Genomic DNA, 15292 nt, shown 5'->3' with positions numbered 1-15292 from the left:
TTGGCATATTTTTCACCTAGTCGACTCAGGGATTCGAACCAGCAACACTCTTAACAGCTAGGCTACCTGCCGCCCTGGCTCCTTATTGTCTTACAATAATGTTGCCAAAATGCTGTCTGTTGCCATGAGATAGCAAAGAGAGCTAGCCTAGCCTAAAAATAGGGATGAAAGTTATTTTAGTATTTTCCTGGCCTCCCTTGGTTGCACTTCCTTTCTGCTTTGATGATAGTGTTGATGCTGTTTTTATGCAGGCTCAGAAGTAAAAATGTGCATGTAGGCCACACACACACACACAATTATTATATAAGTATATGACACACATAGTAAGATAACTGGTGAGGAATTGAGCTTTTATTGATGACAAGAGGAAGAAGAGGGTACATGCTTCGTCATGATGATCAGAAGGGTGGTCTCTCATAATACTGTCTCTGTTCTGTGGCTGAGAGATTATGACATAGTTCGATGCCTGCAGGCATGTTTGTTGGAAACATGCAAGAATGGACCTTGAAGGCAAATTGACACACACACAAACACACACACACACACACACAAAAGGCCATATATACTCAGACTTGGAACCCATAAAGCACTGGAAAGCTACTGTGTGTGTGGGCTGGGAGTATAGATGGAACTTCGGCCACGTGGAGGAGGAATGAGTAGGCCATAACTCTGGAGTAAAGTGGTCTTTCATAATGCCACAACATGCTAAGCCCATGACAGATTCTCACCACTGACATAGTGCTGCATACCGGCTGATAGACTGCTGCGTGATACTTGGAAAACATAAAGGAATTTATCCACACAACAACAGACTTAATCATTTTGGGAGTAAACAAGGCTGGATTGATGCATGCATTCATGACGTTAACAAGACAGGGAATAGATCGATTTGATTTATCCTGAATATGTGTAACCAAATGTTTACTTGTTCATGCTTGCATAATGGTGTAATAACTGTTGTAATAGAGTTGAGCTGGTTGACATCAACTGTCGTGAGTTGTCATGGCATTATGACACAGAGTTGACATTTGGTTATTGATTGGAAATGCATATGGCAGAAATTTTACAGTTAAAATTCATGCCACCATAGAATGAAAAGACACTTGTTTTTTTAAACATACAGTTTTGTATACATTCATCTTTTTTGCAGTTCTATTTAAATCCACCAAGTTTCCAATATCAACATTTGTACATGACACATACAGGACCGTAAAGAGTCAAACATCAACCGAGAAAGAGTATTTTGGATTATCTCTACTGTAATTGAGGCATTGTTGTTGTAGTTCTTGGGGTAATATATGTCGCAATTCCAGGACATGTTTTTTACAAAAAAATGTAATTATTTTATTCCCCTGTAATTCGTTCACCTCAGTACGCCCCTTTAAAACATGCTGAATATTAGACCTCTGAAACTACAACATTCAGACCTATTGTAAATCCAATTTAAACTGCATAATGCATCTGGGAGTCACTGTGGGTAATGGTATCTGTGGGAATCACTGTGGATAATGGTATCTGTGGGAGTAACTGTGGGTAATGGTATCTGCTGAATGTTCAGATGTAAACTTCAGCTATAGGTTTGGGTTTCTCAACAGAGCCAGGGACTAGTAAAACCTGTTGGACTAGAGCCTAGTGGAATCTGAAATGGGTGATACCAGCAACAAATGCATAGCCTACATACAGGTAACTGCCAAAATAATGGAAACTCTTGAGTTAATAAGCGATACAAATCTTAATGAAAGCAGGTGCTTCCACACAGGTGTGGTTTCTGAGTTAATTAATTAACATCCCAACATGTTTATGGTCATGTATAAAAATTCTGGGCTGGCCATTATTTTGGCCACCATGACTATGCCCCCATAGGATGACAAAGCCCCCATCGACAGGGGACTAATGGTCACTGAATGGTTTGATGTGCATGAAAACGATGTAAACCATATGCCATGGCTGTCTCAGTCACCAGATCTAAACCCAACTGAACACTTATGGGAGATTCTGGAGCGGCGCCTGAGACAGCGAAATGCGTGGAAAATTCTTGACAACAATTCACTAGAACCCTCTGTCATTAAACTGTCATTAACATGACATAACAGGTGTTATAAGCAGACTTAAACTGAAATCCATTATGACTGCTTATAAAATGTCTTTATGACAAAGATTTCCAGTGACCTGTAGCCAATGCCTATTTATCAGTTGGACCCTTAGGTAGGATTGAAAACCCTAGTGCTACTTTCTCTCTCTGTCTCTCTCTCCTACCTCTCTTCAACAGACTGTAAACATATACCTATCAAAACATGCTCCCTGTAATCGTCGTAATGTGCGTATTCTCATCCCTATCAGTTCAACCAGACCTCCCCTCTCCTTGCTCCCCTTTTACAAAACTCATGACAGGCAGTCAAATAGCCAGTCACAGTGAGCAAGGGGAGGGGTGTCATGCCTCTAGGGGACACAGGGTTGTCTCTGATTGGCCCGAAGTCTCTCTTTCTCTCGGACCCTCCCGCCTCCCCAACGCCGGCAGACAGACGGAGACAAGGCGGCGGTCCTTCCTCAGCTGACGGGACAGACCGAGCAGAAGGAGGCAGGGTTTGTCTTTCACTGTTCCACCTGTAGACTGCTCGTCTCGCTGACAGGCGCTTTGATTCCATTCATCTCCTCGAACACCAGCTCTGTATAGGGGGGGGGGGGAGAGAGAGAGAGAGAGAGAGAGAGAGAGAGAGAGAGAGAGAGAGGAACAAAGAGGGATGAACAAAAGGTGAGGAGGAAGAGAGAACGTTTAGTTCTGGTCAAGAACATAGCAGAAATTAACGGTTGAATCTTTAAAAAAAACAATCCCTCTTAACCTCCTCCACTCCAGCCACCATCCATCTCTCTCTCTCTCACTCTCTCACCTTTCCACTCCTCTAGCGTGCGGTCCTTGCTCTCCAGCGTCTGGTCGTAGGGCAGGGCCTCTGGTTCATCGTCCGGGTCGTGGTACTGGGAGAAATAAGGGTGGGAGAGAGCCTCACTGGCAGAGATACGCCCGTCACAGTCTAGAACCAGCATGCGCTTCAGTAGATCCACAGCTGAGGGAGAGAGGGAGGGAGGGAGAGAAGAATGGAGATGCAGAGAGAATGATGGAGACCGAGATTAAGATGCAGGCGCAAAGTGAAAAATACTAACAAAGCTGCATTATGTAATCCATAGCCTTGGGTGACTATAGCCTTGGGTTAAAATTAGCCTCCAGCAAATTCAGTTATCGGGTATGACTCAGTCTCACCCATTGGGTTGGCTCCTCTGAATATCTTCTCCAAGTCCTGCTGGGGCATGAAGGGTAGAGACTGGATATATTTCTGAGCCTATGAATAGGAAGCAATGTACAACAACACACGTGACAATGTGTACAGTACATTGCAGGGCCAATTGATCCATCAATTGAGAAATCAATCATGCTACAAGCAAAATATTGAATAATCGATCATCAAATTAGTCAATCAATTACACCTATCAATGGATGTCAGGGGATCTTCAGTATCATTAAAGCAATTTGCATTGATATAGCTAATGATCCATTCAACTTTCCCATCTCTCCCTCTGTTTCTCCATCTTCTCACATGTTCAGAGGAGATCTTCTGTAGAAGGTCAGGGGCCGGGGTGCCCACCACCTCCATAATCCTCTTCAGCTGGTCAATATCTTAGATCAGGAAGGGTTAATTAAGGGCCATCATGGTCGTGAAAAAGTCATTTGGTTGGCAGGACCAACTCTTTAGGTAGAACAACTGACTGAGGTTAGGCATACTTGACTTTGCTAGAACAGTGTTCTAGTGTTCGTTTTATGCAGACAGCATACTCCTACATACTCCTACATACTCCAACATTTCAGGACCCAATACATACATACAAAGCACGAAATCACATTCCTATTTGTTTCAGTCTTTGACTCTGTACAGTGACAGCCAATACAATTCAGTCCATTGTGAACTTCCTTTCCTTTCAGTCACTCTCAATACACCTCCCCTTCAGACAGAAAGGCTATATCTCTAGATGGGATTGTGATGCAAATCTGGGAGGAGCTGATATGTGTCCATAGAGCAGTATTGGTGGTAACAGCGCTGGAGAGTGGTTGGGGAGTGTAGTGCACTCCGTTTCAAGCCATGTCCGTGTTAGTGAAGGATACAGTCGTTGCCGGGAAACAGGACCTTCCCCTTCAGCAACTCTCCCATGATGCATCCCACTGACCAGATATCCACTGTAACAGAGGCGTTAACATTCAGTCGTCATAACAACAGGATTTTATGATTAGCCATAACAGCACAGATATAGCTAGATACTTTTTCTTTCTGGATAGAACTGTATGATGATAGAGTATGTGTTTGGTTGAAATATTAGGTGTTTGGCAAGATGTGGTGTGAAATGAGGATCTTGGCTTTTATGATCCTTCTTGGGTTGTGTGAGTGTGGATCTGTACCTGTCTGATTGTAGTGCATCCAGTTAAGCATGATCTCTGGCGCTCGATACCAGCGAGTCGCCACGTACCCCGTCATCTCATCATCCGTCTGTCTGGCCAATCCAAAGTCAAGGATCTGGGGGAGAGAGAGAGAAACACAGGTTGTCATGGTGATAGCCATTTCCGAGTGGGGGAAGGTTGTGTTGTGATAGTCTGAGGCGTTGAGGAGTTGGGCGGCTGGGTCACTGGTCTTACCCTCAGCTCGCAGTCCTCGTTCACTGCCACATTACTTGGTTTCAGGTCCTGTGAGACAGACACATGAAAAGACAGACCGGTCAACACAAAGACTGTCTGAAGGACAGGGGAAAAGAAAGGGAGACAGACAGACAGACAGACAGACAGACAGACAGACAGACAGACAGACAGACAGACAGACAGAAAGAAAGAAAGAAAGAAAGAAAGAAAGAAAGAAAGAAAGAAAGAAAGAAAGAGAAAGAAATACTGGGTTTTACAAGCTGGGTGTAAGGCCTACAGGCACATGCAACAAGAATCTCTCAGCACACAATCTCTCTCTGACACACTCACACAATATGATATTATCTACTTACACACATACCGGTACATTCTAAATACAGAACTGCCTTTAAAGACAACAAAGCACTCAGGAGAGGCAATTGCTCTCCAGAAGACTGCCTTTATGAAAAGAGGGGATGAGGAAAAATGAAAAGAGTGGGCAAGAAGAGAAGAGAAGAGGAAAGCCACCACTCACTCTGTGGATCAGTCCTGCTGAATGGATGTACTGTTCAGGGGGAGACGGAAAAGGGACATGGCAGCAGGATGGGGGGAGGAGTGGGAGGAGAGAGGAAAGAAAGGAGTGCGAGAGAGAGAGAGAGGTCAACAGTGTATTCTAACATTGGCCCCTGTCTAAAAGGGTCTACATTTTTTGTTCATTCCTTGGTAACTAGGTTTGCTAGCTACTAGGCTGGCTGGTCAGTCCCCTGTTAACTGTGTTGCCTAGTGAGGCAGGCATAATGTAGCTTTCAAACTTAGCAGTATATCCGAGTTTGTAATCAAATGTGAAGGTACAGTATATACCATTTCAGAGGATGTTAAGGGATATTCTAGTAAATTATAGCCAGTAGTTTTATAGTATAAAAAGGATCATGATGGTGTTTGAGGTTTAATTGTGGCATCTTGAAATACGTAACAGTTGTCTTTGTGAGTAAAAACAATTGTAATCAGGGAAGGTTGCTTTGTACTGTGAGTGTATGGGATAGTATGTAAAAAAAAATATGTCTAAACATGATACGTTGGGGGGTTAACTACCTTGAGGCCCCTGAGCAGCTGGTAAATAAGAAACTGCACATGCTCATCAGAGAGACGCTGGAATTTGACTATGTTGTTCAGGTCTGCCCCCATCAAGTTGGTTACCAGGTAGCTGGAAAGAGGAGGAGGGGACTTTTAGAACAGTGCGTGGTGATGTTCCAATTCAGTTATACAGTACACGCCTTGAATCCTGGTGAAAAGCTCTATTTAAATGCAATATGTCATCATCAGAATAATCATGACAGTATAATTACTGTATGGGGTATGTTGGACATCCTAGTGCTCGTTCAGTAGTCACTCACACTTCATGGAAGTCCTCTAGCGATGCAGCAGGGGAGAATACATCCAGTAGTCCTATCACCTGTTCAGGGAGAAGGTTGATGCCAAATAGTTACAACTCTATTGTGCATTATCAAGGCAATTTAGGTCAACTAGCCAACATGGGAGGTCTTCAACCACTCCTTACTCACGTTCTCATGTTTCATGTGCTTGAGTAGCCGGAGCTCGCGGTACGAGCGCCTACTGTGGATAAGGGACTGGAAAGGCCGAGACAGCTTCTTCACCGCCACCTTCTGCCGTAGCCGCACGTCATACGCTGAGCTGTGGGGAGCAAAGAAGAGAGAGAGGGAGACAGAAAGATGAGCGACAGCAGATTACAAAATGAAATGCATTGCTTCTAAACATGTTGCTCATTAAATTATTAGATTCATTATTAGTGCAAATGTATGTCTGGGTAGTGTATTGGTGTTGCGCTGCCGTCTCCGTTGTTGACAGTGTTATTTCTACTTCGGCAGCATTTGGAGCAACATCTTACTCAATTCCAATGTTGCACAGAGAGAAGGAGTGTTAGGGGAAATGAAAAAGAGACTAGGCAATAACATTATAGAGGAATGAAGAGACAAAGGAGTGTAGAAAGAGTAGAGGAGGTCAGAGAGAGATTGAGGGAGAGCAAGAGATGAGGGAGGGGACAGGAAGTACCAGACAGGAAATAAAAGTGTTTGAGAAATCGAAAGAAACTAGACGGAAGGAAAGAAGAAGCAGTAAAGGAGATGATAAAGAGGAAGTGTGAAGAAAAGAGGAAGGAGAGGCAGCACAGAGCCACAAAGCCACAAGAAGCTAAAACAACATTCATGTAAATCACTGTCATTATCAACCTGACCGCTAACCCCTTTAACCAGCCTGCGAGGAGTGCTACACCATTACTATGTCCTTACCTGGGGCCTGCCATGTGTACAACACAAGGCCATGTACACACCATAACCAGACCGCATCGCCTTCAGACAAGGCCAAGTGCATTCATTTCATTCACAGCCACAGAAGTACCTGCTGCTACCCCAGATGCCCGTGTTAAATGTTTGCCAAACAGGCAGCTAGCATACCATCATCTTTCCATGACACAAGCCAGACATTTCCATCTCTCACACACACACACACACACACACACACACACACACACACACACACACACACACACACACACAAGTCCTCTGCCATCTCATCTTCCATACATGACTGTCCACCTCACTGCCAACAACTCCATAAGCAGTCTATGCATCGATTTCTGCAACTGCCTCTGTCTTCCATCTCAGAATGTTTTATCAGCTGTTACATTAATGCACCTCAAGTTTCAAAAACAGAAAGAGTGGGTGAGGGGGAAGGGTGGCGTCAAAGGCAACGCAATATCTGATGCAAAGTAATTTGGCTTTCTCTCTCACTCTCCCTCTCTCTATCTCACTCTCCCTCTCTCTCTCTTAATCTAGCTATCTATATTGACTTTAGTCTTATGCATATACAATCATTCAAAGGAAATAGTGGGGCATACATGAAAGCATCTGCCAGAGCATCTTGTTTGCACCTAAAATTCAAAATGAAGGATGCTTGCTTTTATTCTCCAGCATCTTGCTCCCCACAGCAGCTTGTTAATACTGTTAGACAGTTCCATGTACTTGATATTATATTTCATGTGTGCTTTCATCCGAGAGCTTTGGTGGCCATCGCTTGTCCTCTCACGTTGTAAACAAACTCTGCACAACAGCGTCGGCTAAATGGCACCGAAGTGACATGATAATAGCAGCCGAGCCCCTACAAACAAATGCATATGGATATGCCATCTCCAATGTTACACAATGTGCTGACAAATACCACTGTCACGTCCTGACCATAGAAAGCTGTTATTTTCTATGGTAGAGTAGATCAGGGCGTGACAGTTTTTTTTCTAGTTTAGATTTTCTATGTGGTTATGTTCTAGTTTTGTATTTCTATGTTGGGCTTTTTTTGGGATGATCTCCAATTAGAGGCAGCTGGTCATCGTTGTCTCTAATTGGAGATCATACTTAAGTAGTTGTTTTTCCCACCTGGGTTTGTGGGAGATTGTTTTTGAGTAAGTGTATGTTGTAACTCTTCGTCACGGTTTGTTGTTTTGTTCATTCAGTTTATTTATTGCATAGTTTCACAGTTTAATAAAGAAAATGTGGAACGATACACACGCTGCGCTTTGGTCCGCTCCTTCATCCTACGACAACCACACACTCACAGTAGCCATGATTTGCATAGTGTTGCTGCAACAGTTGAAATAGGCACATCGAAATGAGTTCTTTTGACTAAATGAAACATTCATGATGCAAGCGCAAACATTTGCACAACGCTATATTACTGTTACATAACGTTACACCAACAAAGAGTTTCCCAGTTCCATTGTGAAGAAAATGTTCTGTATCATGGACAAGTTCTAAACCCATCAGTCAGAATGATTTAGAGGTATATTACTGGCCAAGACATTCCAACTTCCTTTCAGGAGACAGATGGAAGGAGAAGTAAGCATTGAGATTGAATTAGGGCTTTGCAGTCTGCATGCTGAGCGGGAAATGAGAAATGATACGACTTGGGAAAGCGAAGGGAAGTGGCAGTACGATGTCTCAAGAATGACACCTGTTGTCATTACGTGTGACTGATGTTTTGCAGTCTATGAAAAGCTTTCCAGTTATTGGAATAAAGTCTATTTTAAGTAGCAACCACATTTGTGAAAATCTCAGACATTCCAATGCATTTTAAATGTGCATTTTCACTTATATATGATTTTTGATGTCTGCTGGTATAATGATGGAAAACTAATACATGTGTCTATGTGATGTTCTGCATGGTATACAGTGAATGTGTGATATGAATCTGCTTTAGTGCAGGTACGATAATACCTCTGTCTGATGGCTACGCCATTGACAGCAGCTTGGCTGGCTGCATCTCCGCTTGGTATCGCTGCTTGGTATCCGACCATAAGGCGCTACAGAGGGTAGTGTGTATGGCCCAGTACATCACTGGGGCCAAGCTCCCTGCCATCCAGAACCTCTATACTAGGCGGTGTAAGAGGAAGGCCCTAAAAGTTGCCAAAGCCTCCAGCCACCCAAGTTAAAGACTGTTCTCTCTGCTACCGCAGGGCAAGCGGTACCGGAGCACCAAAAGCTCCTGAACAGCTTCTACCCCCAAGCCATAAGATTGTTGAACAATTAATCAAATGGCTACACTGACTATTTGCCAGTGGTGTAAAATACTTTAGAGTACGCTTAGTAGTTTTTTGGGGTATTTGTACTTTACTTTAATATTTATATGTTTGACAACTTTTACTTTTACTTCAATACATTCCTAAAGAAAATGATGTACTATTTACTCCATACATTTTCCCTGACACCAAAAGTACTCGTTACATTTTGAATGCTTAGCAGGATAGATGTCACGTCCTGACCAGTAAAAGGGGTTATTTGTTATTGTAGTTTGGTCAGGGTGTGGCAGGGGGTGTTTGTTTTGTATGGTTCGGGTTTTTTGGTTTAAGTTCTACATTTTCTATTTCTATGTGTTTATCTAGTTTTTCTATTTCTATGTTGGGGTTTGGTAGGACCTCCAATTAGAGGAAGCTGGTTGTCGTTGACTTTAATTGGAGGCCATATTTAGTTGGGGTTTGTTTCACTTGTGTTTTGTGGGTGGTTGTTTCCTGTATAGTCTGTGCACCTTACGGGACTGTTTTCGTCGTTTGTTTTGTTTAAGTGTTTTTTTGTCTTTCAATAAAAAAAGAAGATGATAAATATACCCGCTGCATTTTGGTCCACTCCTTACGACGACCGTTACAATAGAAAATTGTCCAATTCACACACTTATCAAGAGAACATCCCTTGTCATCCCTACTGCCTCTGATCTGGTGGACTCACTAAATACAAATGCTTTTTTTTAAATTATGTCTGTTGGAGTGTGACCCTGGCTATCCGTAAATTAAAAAAAAAAAAAATGTCGTCTGGTTTGCTTAATATAATGAATTTTAAATGATTTATACTTTTTACTTTTGATACTTAAGTATTATTTTGTAACTACATTTACTTTTGATACTTAAGCATATTTAAAACCAAATACTTTTAGACTTTTACTCAAGTAGTATTTTACTGGGTGACTTTCACTTTTACTTGAGTCATTTTCTATTAACATGTTTGGGATAGGGGGCAGTATTTTCACGGCCGGATAAAAAACGTACCCGATTTAATCTGGTTACTACTCCTGCCCAGAAACTAGAATATGCATATAATTAGTACATTTGGATAGAAAACACTCTAAAGTTTCTAAAACTGTTTGAATGGTGTCTGTGAGTATAACAGAACTCATATGGCAGGCCAAAACCTGAGAAGATTCCATACAGGAAGTGCCCTGTCTGACAATTTGTTCTCCTTCTAGGGCATCTCTATCAAAAATACAGTATCTGTGCTGTAACGTGACATTTTCTAAGGCTTCCATTGGCTCTCAGAAGGCGCCAGAAAGCGGAATGACGTCTCTGCAGTCTCTGGGCGAAAAAAAGCAGGAGTTTTTGTGAGTGGTCAGGCAGGGAACAATGACAATGGAGTGCGCATGCACATGTTTTTCTTTCAGTCTATGAATGAATATAACGTCGCCCGGTTGGAATATTATCGCTATTTTACGAGAAAGTACGGTAATGGAATATTTTGACATTTTTTGTCACGAACTCCGCCCGCGCGTCACCCTTCGGATACTGACATGAACGCACAAACAAAACGGAGCTATTTGGATATAACTATGGATTATTTCGAACCAAAACAACATTTGTTGTTGAAGTAGAAGTCCTGGGAGTGCATTCTGACGAAGAACAGCAAAGGTAATCCAATTTTTCTTATAGTAAATCTGAGTTTGGTGAGGGCCAAACTTGGTGGGTGTCAAATTAGCTAGCCATGATGGCCGGGCTATGTACTCAGAATATTGCAAAATGTGCTTTCACCGAAAAGCTATTTTAAAATCTGACACCGCGATTGCATAAAGGAGTTCTGTATCTATAATTCTTAAAATAAATGTTATGTTTTTTGTGAACGTTTATCGTGAGTAATTTAGTAAATTCACCGGAAGTTTGCGGTGGGTATGCTAGTTCTGAACATCACATGCTAATGTAAAAAGCTGTTTTTTGATATAAATATGAACTTGATTGAACAAAACATGCATGTATTGTATAACATAATGTCCTAGGAGTGTCATCTGATGAAGATCATCAAAGGTTAGTGCTGCATTTAGCTGTGGTTTTGGTTTTTGTGTCATATATGCTTGCTTTGAAAATGGCTGTGTGATTATTTTTGGCAGGGTACTCTCCTGACATAACCTAATGTTTTGCTTTCGCTGTAAAGCCTTTTTGAAATCGGACAATGTGGTTAGATAAAGGAGAGTCTTGTCTTTAAAATGGTGTAAAATAGTAATATGTTTGAGAAATTGAAGTTATAGCATTTTTTAGGTATTTGTATTTCGCGCCACGCTATTCCATTGGATATTGGTGAGGCGTTCCGCTAGCAGAACGTCTGTCCCTAACAGGTTCTTTACTTTAACTCAAAGTATGACAATTGGGTACTTTCCCCACCACTGCTATTTGCATTGATCACCTTTTTATTTGCAATGACTCTGTTGCACTGGCTCTATGCACACTCACTGGACTCTACCACACACTCACACATACTTCACTGACACTCCAACACACACACGCACTGCGTACGCTCACACACACAAAACACACACCGATGCATATTGACGCCACACACAAACACACACACACTCACGGATAGACACACTTTCACACTCTTCACATATGCTGCTGCTACTCTGTTTATCATATATCCTGATTGCCTATTCACCTTTACCCTTACCTACATGTACTGTGCATACTGGATTACCTCAACTACCTTGTATCGCTGCACATTGACTCGGTACCGGTGCTCCTTGTATATATTTGTATTACTTTTTAACTCTGCATTGTTGAGAAAGGGCTCGTAAGTAAGCATTTCTCAGTAAAGTCTACATCTGTATTAGGCGCATGTGACAAATATTTGATTTAGATTTGATCTGATATTCATTATATGAGCCTTTCTGATCAGATCCTTGACCTCAGGCAAACAATCCTTTGGAGGCTGTGCATAGAGATTGAGGAGCACCAAGGATTAATATAATGACTCCAATTCTTCAATCCTCTAGTTCCTCAGAAATAATGTCCCTGGACCCCCAAGGCTCTCCCAGTCCCAACCCCCTATAAAATACCTCCCCAATTCACAAACCCCCACCCCTCTGCTAATCAATCAGCTCTGCCATGGAGAAGACGGTGACAATGGCTGGAGCTCAGCCTGAACAATGCAGGGCTCAGAGAGAGAGAGAGAGGGAGATTGTGTGCAAGAATGTGTGTCCTTGCTGGCTAGACTGGTACTATGAGCAGTGGTGCCATTTTGTAGGTTTAACAGATCACGTGACAGCATTGCTCTGCATCTTGGTTGATGGTGTATTAGATGTGTTTGTGAATCCACATAAATAATGAGTTTTGTTTTTAACTGTTGAGAATTGTATTAGTCAAAAGAAGCAGACACAGAGATAGTCTTTGAATTGTTGCTGTTTGAATTGTTGCTAGAGCAATGCTATCATGTCTATCTACTCAGCTTCCAAGGTCTTCATCAAATCAAACAGACATAACTGTGTCGATTTCACCATGATTCCTCAGTGGAGTAGTAAAACACTGCAGTTCTTCCCATCAATCAGCTAGGCTAAGCTTCCATTAAATCTAATTGACCAATAAAGACTTAGATATTGCTAACATGTAGTTTCTGTGCCTTCCTTCTCTTCCATGTCTGCTGCATCACAGATGTCTGTTGTTTGTCTCCCTGGGCTGATCCTCAGAAGATCACATCCTCACATCCCTCTGTCCTAGGAGATGCAAAAGCCTTGGATTGACAGGCCATGGTTGGCTGTTTTACCAGCATATAAACAACAAAGAGAGCTGTGCCCACAATGTAAATCTAATCTATCTACCAGTGTTGTTACAGTAAAGTTGATTTTGAAACCGGCAAGCACTTCATTTCCCTTCCCATGCATGGATCAATATGGATTGCATGTATGACACTCAAGCCGAGGTGCACACATCACCATGACACCTCGCCATGGCAACGGTGTCTATTCTCCCGCAACAGACAAAGATCCAAAATTAAAACAAGGAAATATTGCCCAACCCACTTGTGAGAAAAGAGGAACTCATTCATGTGGAAATGTAGCCTATAAGAAGCACCTCAATGGACTAGACAGCTGTGTGTGTGTGTGTGTGCGTGTGTGCGTGTGTGTGTGTGTGTGTGTGTTGAGATCTCTTCCGTTGAGATGTTGAGATGAGATGTTGAGATGAGATGTTGAGATCTCTTCCGTAGGTCCCTCTTCACTATCTGAAGTGAACATACACATATCAAAGATAAAAGTCCATAACAGCATAAATGTCTGAATAAAAACAAAAAAATTCAACATATTTGCAGTCAGCAACACTGAGGTGGCCCCTACACCTGCCCATGGCTATACAGATGTGTCATGCATCCTTCGGTTGTTCAGTGCAGATCCCGCCAAAGTGCTGTCCCTGTTATCAGTAGCTCAAAAAGCCTTATAGAAATTAAATGTATCCTATTGAGAACTGTCACGATTGAGAGGATCTTCCGTAGCGCGTGGTTGCAGGCCCGATGCGCCGATCACTCCTTGTTGTTTCCCGGTACGGGAATCGTATGGGGCAGACTGAATCAGCTAAGGTGTTTAAAGTCTCCGCACCGAGAGGCAACAACTGTAGACAGTCTGCCGTTGGACTGATGACGCCCACTATTTGGGAATGGTGTCAACGACAGATAAACCAATACAATTGGAAACGTAGCCTAAATGACAGCATCATATTGATACCAATAGAGTAGTCTAGTAAATCCACATTTAACAAACATGAAAATAACATTGAGGATTTTCTCGTGCATAACAACTAAAATAACTAGGCTACATGAACATGATTTATATTAGACTATTTGAATTTAAATCGGCCTAATAACTGCCTAATAACAATAAAAACATCCTCAGTAATAATAATGATAATATGCTGGCAATTGCACAATAATAATGAGAATAGGCTATAAATAGGCCTGTTGTTTTTCCAATATTATCCAATAATGCATATTCATTATACAAATCATAAGGCTAAATTATGTTTTCCATCTGCATTGTATTGTGTGTATGGACAGCCTCGCCCCTCCCTCTTTCATATAGCCTACTCACCATACCGAACCGTAGGCCCCAGAGCCCACGGGAGTCAGGTTCTGGTACCGCTCGGGAACCTCCCATACAGTCTTGTTCAGCTCCTGCCGATAGTAGCCTGGTCTGGCCGACATGTTTACCGTGAATAAATTTTTTAGAACTGGACTGATAGCTCTGTCTGCACAATCCGCGGTAACTGGTGCACAGAGGGGAGCTGCTTGGCCGTCTCTCTCTCTCTCTTGCTCTCTCTCTCTATCTCTTTCGATATTTCTGAGAAGGGGGTAGTAAGTAGAGAGAGAGATGGTAATAGATTCTGAGCACGATGTCTCAGACATGGGGGTTGCTGAGCGGAAAGGGGGGATGAGATAGGGGAGCGATTCCTCTTATTGATCTATTAGGATAGGCTACTGCAAATAATATCCTTACCCATAACCTTATCATTTCCCTTTTCTTATGTCTCCAAAACGCATGTTTTTGCAAAGCTCAGAGTTTATGGCACATTGTTGCATCAATATAGCAGCCCATCAGTGTCAATTTCACAGAAGTCGCATGAAATGCATACATCTTAACACAATACCAAATGTAATTATTTCTTTTACCTTTATTTAACTAGGCAAGTCAGTTAAGAACATATTCTTATTTTCAATGACGACCTAGGAACAGTGGGTGCCTTGTTCAGGGGCAGAACGACAGATTTTTACCTTGTCAGCTCGGGGATTCGATTTTGCAACCTTTCGGTTACTAGTCCAACGCTCTAACCACTAGGCTACCTGTCGCTCTAACCACTTGGCTAACTAGTCATCTTCTACAGTAGGCTATAGTGATCACACAAGCGTTATCTACTCTATTTTTAAACAATCAAATTAGTACAGTTAATAACAGTCAAATAGCAATGGTTATGAGTGAACATACAGTATCATTAAGTAATATAATCTAATAGTGAAAATGATAAATACAAGTAATAAAAAGTTGTAATCATAATAA

At 42.1% G+C, this 15292-nt stretch overlaps 1 protein-coding gene across 1 annotated transcript; it reads right to left on the bottom strand.

Moving 5' to 3' along the window:
- Positions 1-333: 333 nt before the first annotated feature.
- On the bottom strand, positions 334-14590 carry LOC115198903 (mitogen-activated protein kinase 11). Its single transcript, XM_029761301.1, has 12 exons — positions 14330-14590; positions 6220-6349; positions 6052-6110; positions 5750-5861; positions 5193-5222; positions 4679-4726; positions 4445-4559; positions 4154-4225; positions 3591-3670; positions 3257-3335; positions 2889-3062; positions 334-2666 (listed from the first exon to the last, which is right to left on the bottom strand). Exons 1-12 carry the CDS (start codon positions 14440-14442, stop codon positions 2593-2595), a joined length of 1086 nt encoding a protein of 361 aa, XP_029617161.1. The 5' UTR covers positions 14443-14590; the 3' UTR covers positions 334-2592.
- Positions 14591-15292: the final 702 nt, after the last annotated feature.

This window comes from Salmo trutta, chromosome 8, assembly GCF_901001165.1.
Source record: "Salmo trutta chromosome 8, fSalTru1.1, whole genome shotgun sequence".
In the NCBI taxonomy this organism is placed as follows: domain Eukaryota; kingdom Metazoa; phylum Chordata; class Actinopteri; order Salmoniformes; family Salmonidae; genus Salmo; species Salmo trutta.
Note: the sequence above shows the minus strand (reverse complement) of the source record. Positions and strands in the feature narration are given on the sequence as shown.